Source organism: Physeter macrocephalus, chromosome 5 (genome assembly GCF_002837175.3).
Source record: "Physeter macrocephalus isolate SW-GA chromosome 5, ASM283717v5, whole genome shotgun sequence".
Taxonomy (NCBI): Eukaryota; Metazoa; Chordata; class Mammalia; order Artiodactyla; family Physeteridae; genus Physeter; species Physeter macrocephalus.
Window position 1 is genome coordinate 95,036,431 of NC_041218.1, and position 11,196 is coordinate 95,047,626.

Sequence of the window (11,196 nt, forward strand, 5' to 3'; positions counted from 1 at the left end):
TTTTTTGTTGATGGCCATTCTGACTGGTGCGAGATGATATCTCATTGTAGTTTTGATTTGCATTTCTCTAATGATTAATGATGTTGAGCAGTCTTTCATGTGTTTGTTTCCAGTTTTCTTTTGATTTCCATTTGCATGGAATAGCTTTTTCCATCCCCACTTTTGGTCTGTATGTGTCCCTAGATCTGAAGTGGGTCTTTTGTAGACAGCATATATACGGGTCTTGTTTTTGTATCCATTCAGCCAATCTGTGTCTTTTGATTGGAGCATTTAATCCATTTACATTTAAGGTAATTACCAATATGTATGTTCCTATTGCCATTTTGTTAATTGTTTGGGGATTGTTTTTGTAGGTTGTTTTTCTTCCCTTCCTGTTTTGTTTTCTTGTGGTTTGATGACTATCTTTAGTGTTCTGTTTGGATTCCTGTGTGTGTGTGTATCTATTGTAGATTTTTGGTTTGCGGTTACCATGAGGTTTTGATATAGCAGTTTCTATATATACAAGATTGTTTTAAGTTGCTGGTGTCTTAATTTCAAATGCATTTCCAGTATCCGGCATTTGTACTCTCCTTATGATTGCTGGTTTCAATATATTTGTGTGTGGATGATTTCCTACCATTACTGTATGTTTGCCTTTACCAGTGAGCTTTCCCATTCATAATTTTCTTGTTTCTAGTTGGGGGCTTTTCTTTTCTGCCTAGAGAAGTTGCTCTAGCATTTGTTGTAGAGCTGGTTTGGTGTTACTGAATTCTCTTAGCTTTTCCTTGTCTGTCAAGCTTTTGATTTCTCCGTTGAATCTGAATGAGAGCCTTGCTGGGTTACCATGAGGTTTTGATATAGCAGTTTCTATGTATACAAGATTGTTTTAAGTTGCTGGTGTCTTAATTTCAAATGCATTTCCAGTATCCGGCATTTGTACTCTCCTCATGATTGCTGGTTTCAATATATTTGTGTGTGGATGATTTCCTACCATTACTGTATGTTTGCCTTTACCAGTGAGCTTTCCCATTCATAATTTTCTTGTTTCTAGTTGGGGGCTTTTCTTTTCTGCCTAGAGAAGTTGCTCTAGCATTTGTTGTAGAGCTGGTTTGGTGTTACTGAATTCTCTTAGCTTTTCCTTGTCTGTCAAGCTTTTGATTTCTCCGTTGAATCTGAATGAGAGCCTTGCTGGGTAGAGTATTCTTGGTTGTAGGTTTTTCCCTTGTATCACTTTAAATATGTCCTGCTACTCCCTTCTGGCCTGCACAGTTTCTGCTGAAAAATCAGCTGATAACCGTATGGGGATTCACTTGTATGTTATTTTTTGCTTTTCCCTTTTTGCTTTTCATGTTTTCTCTTTGTCTTTAAATTTTGTTAGTCTTGGCATGTTCCTCCTTGGGTTTATCCTGCCTGGGGCTCTCTGCTTCCTGGAATTGGGTGACTATTTTCTTTCTGATGTTCAGAAAGTTTTCAGCTATTACCTCTTCAAATAATTTCTCAGGCCCTTTCTCTCTCTGTTCTCCTTTGGGACCCCTATAATGTGAATGTTGGTGCACTTAATGTTGTTCCAGAGGTCTCTTAAACTGTCTTCAATTCTTTTCATTCTTTTTTCTTTATTCTGTTCCACAGCAGTCATTTCCACCACTCTTTCAGCTCACTTATCTGTTCTTCTGCCTCATTTATTCTACTATTTATTCCTTCTAGTTTATTTTTCAATTGTATTGTTCAGCTCTGTTCTTTAAATGTTCTAGCTCTTTGTCACACATTTCTTGTGTCTTCTTTCTTGTTCCTCCATTCTTTTTCTGATATTTTGGATCATTTTTACTATCATTACTCTGAGTTCTTTTTCAGGTAGATTGCCTATCTCCACTTCACTTAGTATTTCTTGGTTTTTATCTTGTACCTTCTTCTGGAACATATTTCTCTGATATCTCATTTTGTCTAATTTTCTGTGTTTGTGGTCTCCTTTCTGCAGGCTGCAGGACTGTAGTTCTTTTTGCTTCTGGTATTTCCCCCCCGGTGGATGAGGCTGGTCTAAGAGGCTTGTGCAGGCTTCCTGGTTGGAGGCACTGGTGCCTGCGCACTTGTGGGCGGAACTGTGTCTTGTCCCTCTGGTGGGCAGGGCCGTGTCAAGGGGTGTGTCTAGGGGTGGCTGTTGCCTCAGGTGGAGTTTATACAGCCTGTCTGGTGATGGGTGGGGCTGTGTTCCCACCCTGTTGGTTGTTTGGCCTGAGGCGCTAGGCTGTTGGGTGAGGCCAGGTCTTGGTGTCCAAATGGCAGCCTTTAGGATAGCTCATGCCAGTGAGTACCCAGTACCTCCGTCACCAGTGTCCTTGTCCCTGCAGTTAGCCACATGCCCCCCACCTCCCCAGGGGACCCTCCAAGACCAGTAGGTAGGTCTGGCCCAGGCTTCTATGAAGTCACTTTTTTTACCCTGGGGTCCCAATGCTTATGAGACCTTGTGTGTGCCCTCCAAGAGTGGCCTGTTTACCCCAGTCCTGTGGCATTCCTGTGATCAAGCCCCATTGGCCTTCAAAGCCATCTGGGAACTCCTACTCCCTGTGCCAGACTGGGGAGCCTGATGTGGGGCTCAGAGCTCTCACTCCTGTGGGAGAACTCCTGCAATATAATTATTTTCCAGTTTGTGGGTTGCCCACCTGGTGGGTATGAGATTTGATTGTATTGTGAATGTGCCCCTCCTACCATCTTGCTGTGGCAGCTTCTTTGTCTTTAGAAGTAGAATATCGTTTTTGGTATGTTCCAGTCCTTTTTTGTTGATGGTTGTTCAGCAGTTAGTTGTGATTTTGGTGTTTTTGTGAGAGGAGGTGAGCTCAGGTCCTTTTACTCCACCATCTTGTGGCGATCTTGTGCCATGAGTTGCTCCTTGAGTTTAGACAAACTGCTTAACCTTTAAGTAAACTGATGATGATGATAATAATGCCTATCTCATATTGTTATGATGATAATGCATGCAAAGTGCTTAGAACAGTGCCTGACACACAGTGATTGCTCAATAAATGTTCATTTTCATAATATTAAATATACGTCGTTTAGCACTAGAACAGCCAAATGAATTAAATTTATTGAGAACATCTCAAATTCTCAAAGATGGACATAACTTATTTATGGACATACTTAAACAGTGTAAAATCCTTTAAAACTGTTTTCACAAAATAACTTTGAACTTGGCAGTTTCAGTCAGAGAATGGCTGTTTTTAAGGAGAAGGTACAAAATATGAAGTCTGCAGCTACATTCCTCTTCTCCAGTACAAGTGAAGTAGGTTTGCTTTTTATCTGTGTTTCAAATTGGACTCATTTGTAAGGTATTTTTGTGAAGGAAGAGTTTCTCTCGTTAAAACAAAAACTAAAACTAAAAACGAGCAGTGTAGTGGAGAGATCCCTAGTCTTGGAATACAGAAATTCTGAGAGGGCTGACAATAACAACAAAGACTTAATAACAACAAAGACTTTGCAATTCTAAATATTTAAGAGTGACCGAAAAAGTCTATTGTCTTCTACTCAGTATTCTTTTTAACTCCAGTGCAAAGAGATGTACTGTGCATTTCCTGTGAACTTGGCCATGTGATTTCTTAGCACAGAGCCCTGTTCTAAAGTCAGGCAGTCACCTTGGAGACTGTGATAACATCTCTGCATTTTGGTTTCTTTGTCAGTAAAACTGGGGATATAATGTCTTCTTCCTAGGGGTCCCGTGAGAATGAAATGAGATGCTCCTCCTGGGAGTGACTGAGCCAAGTTTAATGGTGTGCTTGGCAGCCATGAGCATCCTTCCCTCTCCCCAAAAAGACAGATGCAGAAAGCTGCATTTATTCCCTTTTATGGGACAAAGAGATCAGGGACAGCAAGTATGTGCTTTTCACTGGTTGGAGGATGGCAGTGTATCCCAAGGAGATGAAACCAATAACTATGAGTCGTGGGCACAAGTTTGAGTTCTCTCCCTCAATTCCATGCTCTCTACATCCTACGAGGGCAAAGGAGGCTCCAGAGAATGAATGCTTCAGGAAACGTCGTGTGTCCATCCTCTGGCACCGCACAGTCCCCTTTCCCCTGAGTATCCCTCTCAGATTCTACAGTGTTACTTGTTTCCTCCTGCTAGGAAAACCTCCCCCCACTCCCTCACGCTCTAGGTGCTGAAACTCTCTTGCATTCCTTAGAGGGTGCCAGAATGCTCGATTAACGTTGTGCAACCCAGGAAAAGTGAGTCTTTCACAGTGCGAAGAGCTAATGTTTATTCAATCAACAAACGCGGAATGCCTGCCAGGGCCAGACACTGCTGGTCATCGGGACAAAGAGAATGTGTCGTTAGTCAACATAAAACTGCATAGCGCCAGGCGGCTCTTGTTATTCCCAGACGTCACTGAGTCAGTGCCAACAGGCACAGTGTATCATTCAATGCCTATTAAGAAGATAACAGCTGATGACATATTTTTAAAAAGCCAAACCCAGAATCTGAGAGTTGTTGCTGGCAGAGCATATGGAAACAAGGTCCAAGGAGCTGCTGGATGGCCACAGTGGTGATGCACTCGGCCAGCCAGGGCCAACTCTCAGCGGCCCACATTACGGCCGGACAGTTTTACTAGGACCTAAAAAGTCACTTCCAACTCCAAGACCTAGGTTTCCATTCGTAAATAATGAGTCAAACAAATAAATGATGAAATATTGACTGTGAACCCCCATCAGGGCATGGACAGGGAAAACCCTAACTTTATCAACTGCAAAGAGAAGAAGCTTTTCTTAAGCATGACGTAAACCTGTACAAATCTCTTAACAGCACTGGTGTTAACTTTATCAACTGCAAAGAGAAACATCTAGTAAATGGGAGAAGATGAAGAAGCTTTTCTTAAGCATGACGTAAACCTGTACAAATCTCTTAACAGCACTGGTGTCGACAAACGCTTCTGTGGCTGCAAAAATGGTCTTCAGAGAGCGGCGAGGAAGAGGCTGACAAAGAGAACTGGCCTATTTTTTCATCTCCAAAATGGCACTTCCTGGTCCCCGGTGCTTAGCACTGCAGATGTTACAGAACTGCACAGGAGAGTTCTAAAAATGCAATTAAAAATGCAGATTTTAAAAGATCTACCCTTTCTACTCATGTTCAGAAATATTATGGGAGTGCTGGTGGGGGAATGGGAATCAGGCGATGAAACATTTGGCTCCTTTTCCCGGAGGTTACTGGTGGTTCACACAGGATCCTGTCTACACCAGCTGTTATTCTTGGACTCAAAAGACACCCCACAGCAAGACAAGTCTAACGTGACCCAAGGGGACCTGGGGGAACCGACTTGACCCTGAAAAAATAGCAGTGTCATGATACAGAAATCAGGGTGAGAAAGTTATAGAAAATGGTTCTCACTGTAGCTCATTTCTAAAGCTCAACTGTCGTCAATTGTATCTCAACAAATTTACTTACGTGAATATGCTTTTATAATGTTTAGTATCGTATACTAAGCATTTTTGCATTTGAGAAGTAGGTACATTGCTTTTTCTGATGTGACATAAACTATATTATAACTGAGACAGAGACAGTGGTTATCATTTTACACACATCCCTCTGGCTGCACCAATTTCTCTCGAGTTGCTGGTGACCAAGCAGCCAACTTACCATGCTGGTCATAGGCAGGCACTCCTTGTGGAACATGTGGCGGCAGTGGAAGACCACCATGCTGAAGGGCTTAGCTGCATCTGGGGGGGAGAGGGCAGGAAAGAGAGAAGAGCTCGGTGCAACAGTAGAAGTTTCACTTTCCAGCCATAAGCTGCCTTGGGGGGAGGCTAATTGATGAACGCCTCCCTGCCGAGCAGCAGCATGGCTGAACGCAGGGCCGGTAGGACAGTCCTGTTGCTACGGGGGTCCCAGGTTACCTGCTTGGCCTCCAAGTCAGTTACTACAGCTACATACTGGTGACAATTTCACGGCAAGGCAACAGCATTTGTTGTGAAAATCGGCATCAGTACGTGCAAAGCTCTCCCTCCTCCAGCCCCGTACGCACAATCAGGACACCACTAAAGGGGATTCCGTGGCTTTGTAAGAATGCTTTCTGTCGGTTCACCCACTGCCTTTGCCAAGGCCATGCACCGACTTCAGGGCACAGCTGGGCTAACATCCCAGGCTGTGACCTTGCCCTGTGCTGTACTTCTGCTGGGGCACCACACCTCGTCTGCCTGTGTGGCCAGCTTGGTTCCGGTGAGACTGAACCCTTAGCAGATTAAATTAGGAGTTTAATCTAACTATACAGTGCAGGTGCATGCGTTCACTTTCTGTTAAAACATTGCCTAAAACCCTATGAAAGCTCACTGCTTTTCCCTGCAGTTTTTAACACAAGCACTTAAAATCCAAACCTCTAAAAAAGACCCTACGGGGGAGCTTCTTGCGTTCGTGCCCTGCTAAATAACCCCTTAACGCTAAGTAAATGGCACACAGATTAGGTCTTTTTGTACTTCTCTATGCCGAATTTATACACAAGAAGCATTTTTTAGCATCTCAACTATGCTTTAATTTCTACTTTCAAATTATGGAAATTCCTCATGTCCTATGATCCTTACATAAAATGCTTTAATTATATGAAGAGATGGATAGCTACCAAGAACTGTAAACAAATGTACGTGTCTTTTAAGGAGTCACAGTTCCCATTAGAAGGTATTTGTTTCCATTGAAATGTGAGATAACTTGGGTGCCTAGATCCATACGGCAGTGAAAAGCTTAAAGGAGAGGAAAAGCTACCTATAAATTTTTTCCCAGGCACACACACACGGTTCCGCTAGCTAGGAATCTAACAAGTTGACGGTAAGTTTTCATTTTCTTTCCTTCTACGCTAGGGCAGTGGTTCTCAAAGAAAGACTGGCCCCGAACCAGTCGCATCCATATCACCTGGGAACTTGTTAGAAATGCAGATTCTCAGGTCCCCCCCTGCACTACCGAATCAGCACCTCTGGGGATGGGACCAGCAATCTGAGTTTTAACCAGCCTGCCGGCCGATGCCGACTCAATCGAGAGCTTGGGAGCCTCGGCTCTGAGGAACGGCAGCGCCAGCGTGCAACTGAGGGGCAGCTTGGGCTGAAATTCTTCTCTAAACTGGATTATCCCAAAAGGTATATAATTTTATAAATTGTAACCCGCTAACTTCAAAATTTTAACTCCACTCATCATTAACACGTCCCAAAAGGTATATAATTTTATAAATTGTAACCCGCTAACTTCAAAATTTTAACTCCACTCATCATTAACACGTATTTGGGGACTTTCTTCCCCTCCCAACCATCTTACCTGATGGAAGAATGGGGGAAAGACAGGACTCACAGATGTTCTCCTCTGCAAGGAAACACATACACTTGGGATTATACAATGTTTCTCTTTGCTCTGTCCTTTCTGATAGCAAGGCAGGCAGTTCCAATAGGACTCTTTCAGTTGTACCCACCATCAACCAGAATGCCTTTCATTTGAGTTCGGTGCATCTTCTTTAGTAAGGACAAAGAGTCAGCTACAAGAATCTTCTTGCAGCCTTCGCGAAGCAGAATCTAATGCACACATTGTGAAAGAAAAGCCATCTTAAAAAGACTCAAATATGGGGGAGACTCTGCTGCAGTGCCCACATCTTCCGGCCCAATGGGTCTTAGTGCACGTGGTTCTGTGCGGCTCTGGAAATGCCGTGGAAATTCACACAATGAAGACATCGCCGCCTCCCTGTCACCCAGCTCTGGGTCACGGCAAAGGCAGAGCTGCATCCTGACTTTCTTCACACCAGTCACTCTCAACTCTAAAACCTACGTGGACGTTCTGCTTTCACGTGGCTTCAATTCATGCCACCAGGGAAGGGAACTGGAAGCGGTCAGCTGTAGTCCTCCATCCCCAATCGGCTGTGATAACACGTCCGCCTCTCAAATCCCGAGGAGCCCCGGTATTGGGTGAATGCACCCAGAGGGTTTCTCGCCTAATTCCCTGAAGGCAAAGAGCCAAGAAAACAGATGTCCAGAGTTCTATACGCACCATTTTTAAAGCTGATGAGCAGGAAACTACATGATTTTACTGTTTCTACATTAATTGAGACACTGCCTATTAAGTTTTATTCTTTAAAATGCTGCTAGAAATTGAAATTTTCCGATTTTTAAAAAGACATTAAAACTGTAACAGATGTCACGAAAGCATACAGGAAGAAGAGAAAAATAAATACTAATGTGGGTAAACTTTAAGAAAATTTATAAGCAAACGTATATAGCTGCCCAGACTCTAATACTAAAATAAAAACTTAACAAAAAATAGTGTCACAATCACAGCAAAATGCTTCACAAAGAGCTGGCTATGACCCTGAGTGGGTCTATAAGGCCCATGGCATGAATGGTGGGCCTGGCGGTCTAGACAGAAGCCACGGTGTCTGCAAACTTAAAAAAGAAAACAGGGAAGAAAAAACAACAACAACAACTAAGAGGGAACCATTTCTTCACCAGGATTACATTTTTCTAAATAGGCACAATCTGTCCACCCACAGAAAGTATTTTCTAGGAAAAACTTTAGTATTCAGAGGCACATAGCCAGGAGAAGGGAAAATACACAAGGAGAGCTTTGTATGTTACTAACTTCTTCCTATATCCTTCTCAACAACTCTAGTTTCCTTAACATTACATTGTTTCCCTCCATAGTTCTTAGTTTTTCTAAATTCTATGTTTACTATTACCTTTATTCTCTTTTTCATCATTTTCATGACAATCAGTTGTAGCTTCTGTAATCATTACAAGCATACCTTGTTCTATTATAAGATTAAATAAGAACGTATTTATAAGGTACCTGTTGAAAACTAACACAAGACTCTCCCTATTTTTCCTTTTTTCTCTGCAGTTCATCATCATTGATAATAATTGCAAGCAAAAGCAAAGCACCAGACTCACATTTTATAAAGCAATAAAAGGACTGTACATCAGCAAAGTTATTATGGTTCATTAAAAACAGCTGCCATGGGAAAAATGCCATATAAGACTGCCAAGTTTCTGAGATTTCTATTTTAAAAGATTCTTTGAAAGCTGGCATTGCCTTGTTCATACTGTAGCGCTTATCATCGGCATTGCACATGAGATAGTTACCTGGTTTTACAAGCCCCCAGAGCTAGACCTAGAAACCATTTTACCTAATTTCTGATCCATCATTTAGGCCACAATGCAATGGGATTTAAATTCTACTTGAAAAAGCTTTGCTTTGTGTTGGGATTATCATCAAAGGTGATGCATTGCAGAGAAATAAGAAGGAAAAGACAAAGACTCTAAGGCCTCATGCTGGAGTTCAAAAATAGAATTATAAATGCAATTACATTTAAATTTACACTAGCACAAAGTAGGCATGTACCGAACTGACTAAAGAAGCTATAGTTGGTTGTCATAGGCTACCTATGTCACCTAAAAGCTGTAATGAAGCCAAACTGAAATAATTTTAAAGGAAAAAAAATAGATTTTATCTTAAAAGTTTATTTTGGGGATATATAAATTTAAAAACTCTTTCTTAGAAGAAATTAAGGGCTTATGCACTGGGGGTCAAAAAGAAACCCATGTGGGCCCCCCAAAAAAGGCAGATAGGAAAGAAGTCGCTATTTCCTCTTAATTCATTTGTCTCTGGATTTCAAAGTAGAGACCTATGGGGAAATGATAAAGGCACATGGAGTTTGTAGCAAATGTAAATATGGGAAAAGAACTTTGATAGACGCAGAGATGCCTGGAGTCAGTTTACCTGTGTGTGTGTGTTCATGTACATGTGTGAAGTTTAACAAAACGTGTTAAAGCTTTTTGCTTCTCCTAGAAATATTCATTCAGATCGTGAGCTGCTCGAGCTGCATTCTACTCATCTCCTGGTCCCTGAGACAACGCATGGAAGCCCTGTAAGTACCTACCCAGCACAGGATCTAACACAACAGGCACGCAAATATTTAAATAAATGTGTTTATAAACAATCAAACATGTAACTTAAAAAACTTATGCTGAAAAATCTAAGCTACTTTATTACAGATTCCAAAATAAGTATTACGGATGATTTCCATAGAAATATTGTTAAGACTACGCAGCTGCATTCACTAGATAAAGGCTTGCTTATGAAAGGACGGTACTGAGAACTTGAGAGAAATACTTTAGAGACCATCTAATCTAGAAGCTCCTAAATGAAACAATCAAACATGTAACTTAAAAAACTTATGCTGAAAAATCTAAGCTACTTTATTACAGATTCCAAAATAAGTATTACGGATGATTTCCATAGAAATATTGTTAAGACTACGCAGCTGCATTCACTACTAGATAAAGGCTTGCTTATGAAAGGATGGTACTGAGAACTTGAGAGAAATACTTTAGAGACCATCTAATCTAGAAGCTCCTAAATGTCAATGCATAGCCCGGTGCCAGGCTGAGTGTATAAGAAACACCAAGGTGGCCTAAGGACCTAGTCCCTAATCCTCTCCAGCAGATCTGGGGTGGTACCTGAAACTTGGTAATTTAAGAAAAGCATTCAGATAATTCTGGTGTGCAGCCAGGCTTAACAAATACTGATTTAATCTAATGGGAAAATGGACACCCAGAGACCTTATGTGCCCTCCCCAAAGGTCAACAGGCTTGTTATTGCCAAAGCCAGAACTAGAGTCCACGTCTGCAAATACACCATGTCCACGGCTCTTTAAAGACAACAGGTTACCTGTTCATCTTTCAGGACAATCCTATATATTCCTGTGTTGTATGTAACCTGCCAGTACAGTGAATTCATCTCCAGAGACCAATGGGACAACTAGTGAGAAAAACACATTTAGTCAGAGTATCTGAGTTCAAACCCAGTTCCTCACCTTCCCAGGCTGGCGAGTCAGAACTTTTTGAGACTCAGTCTTCTTACGTGTAAAATGGAGATGACAGTTCCTTAAGGATCATTACTGAAAATGACTGTCAAATAAGACTGTCAAAGAGAAGTGTTTAAGAACAAAGATGCTGGAACTCTTAAGAGGAAAAAAAAAAAAGGCAATGGAAGTGGATATAAATGCTAAATTTATAAACAAAATGTCTTACAAATATGAAACAGCATAAAAATAATTTGGAAATTGTGGTCAGTTTAATGTAAAAATAGAAATATCATTTATATCATATTGTTTCATAAATAATTTATATCAAAACAAGTGCTCTTTGTCCTTGAAATCAGACCTAGAAACATTTTAGGTTTATGAAGTATGATAAGGGGTACTTTTATCC

At 41.3% G+C, this 11,196-nt stretch overlaps 1 protein-coding gene across 3 annotated transcripts in view; it reads right to left on the bottom strand.

Annotated features, from left to right (window-relative positions):
- The window catches only part of VPS41 (VPS41 subunit of HOPS complex), a 210,565-nt gene that overhangs the window by 13,701 nt on the left and 185,668 nt on the right, over nt 1-11,196 (bottom strand). For 2 of the 3 annotated variants that reach the window (XM_028490200.2, XM_028490199.2), the window contains 3 exons: nt 7,410-7,509; nt 7,259-7,303; nt 5,600-5,679 (listed from right to left, as the gene is read on the bottom strand). In XM_028490200.2, coding sequence (XP_028346001.1) covers nt 5,600-5,679; nt 7,259-7,303; nt 7,410-7,509 — 225 coding nt within the window. Of the gene's footprint in view, nt 1-4,783; nt 5,038-5,599; nt 5,680-7,258; nt 7,304-7,409; nt 7,510-11,196 lie in introns of those variants that run through there. The other variant, XM_007127370.4, reaches the window with a different exon arrangement.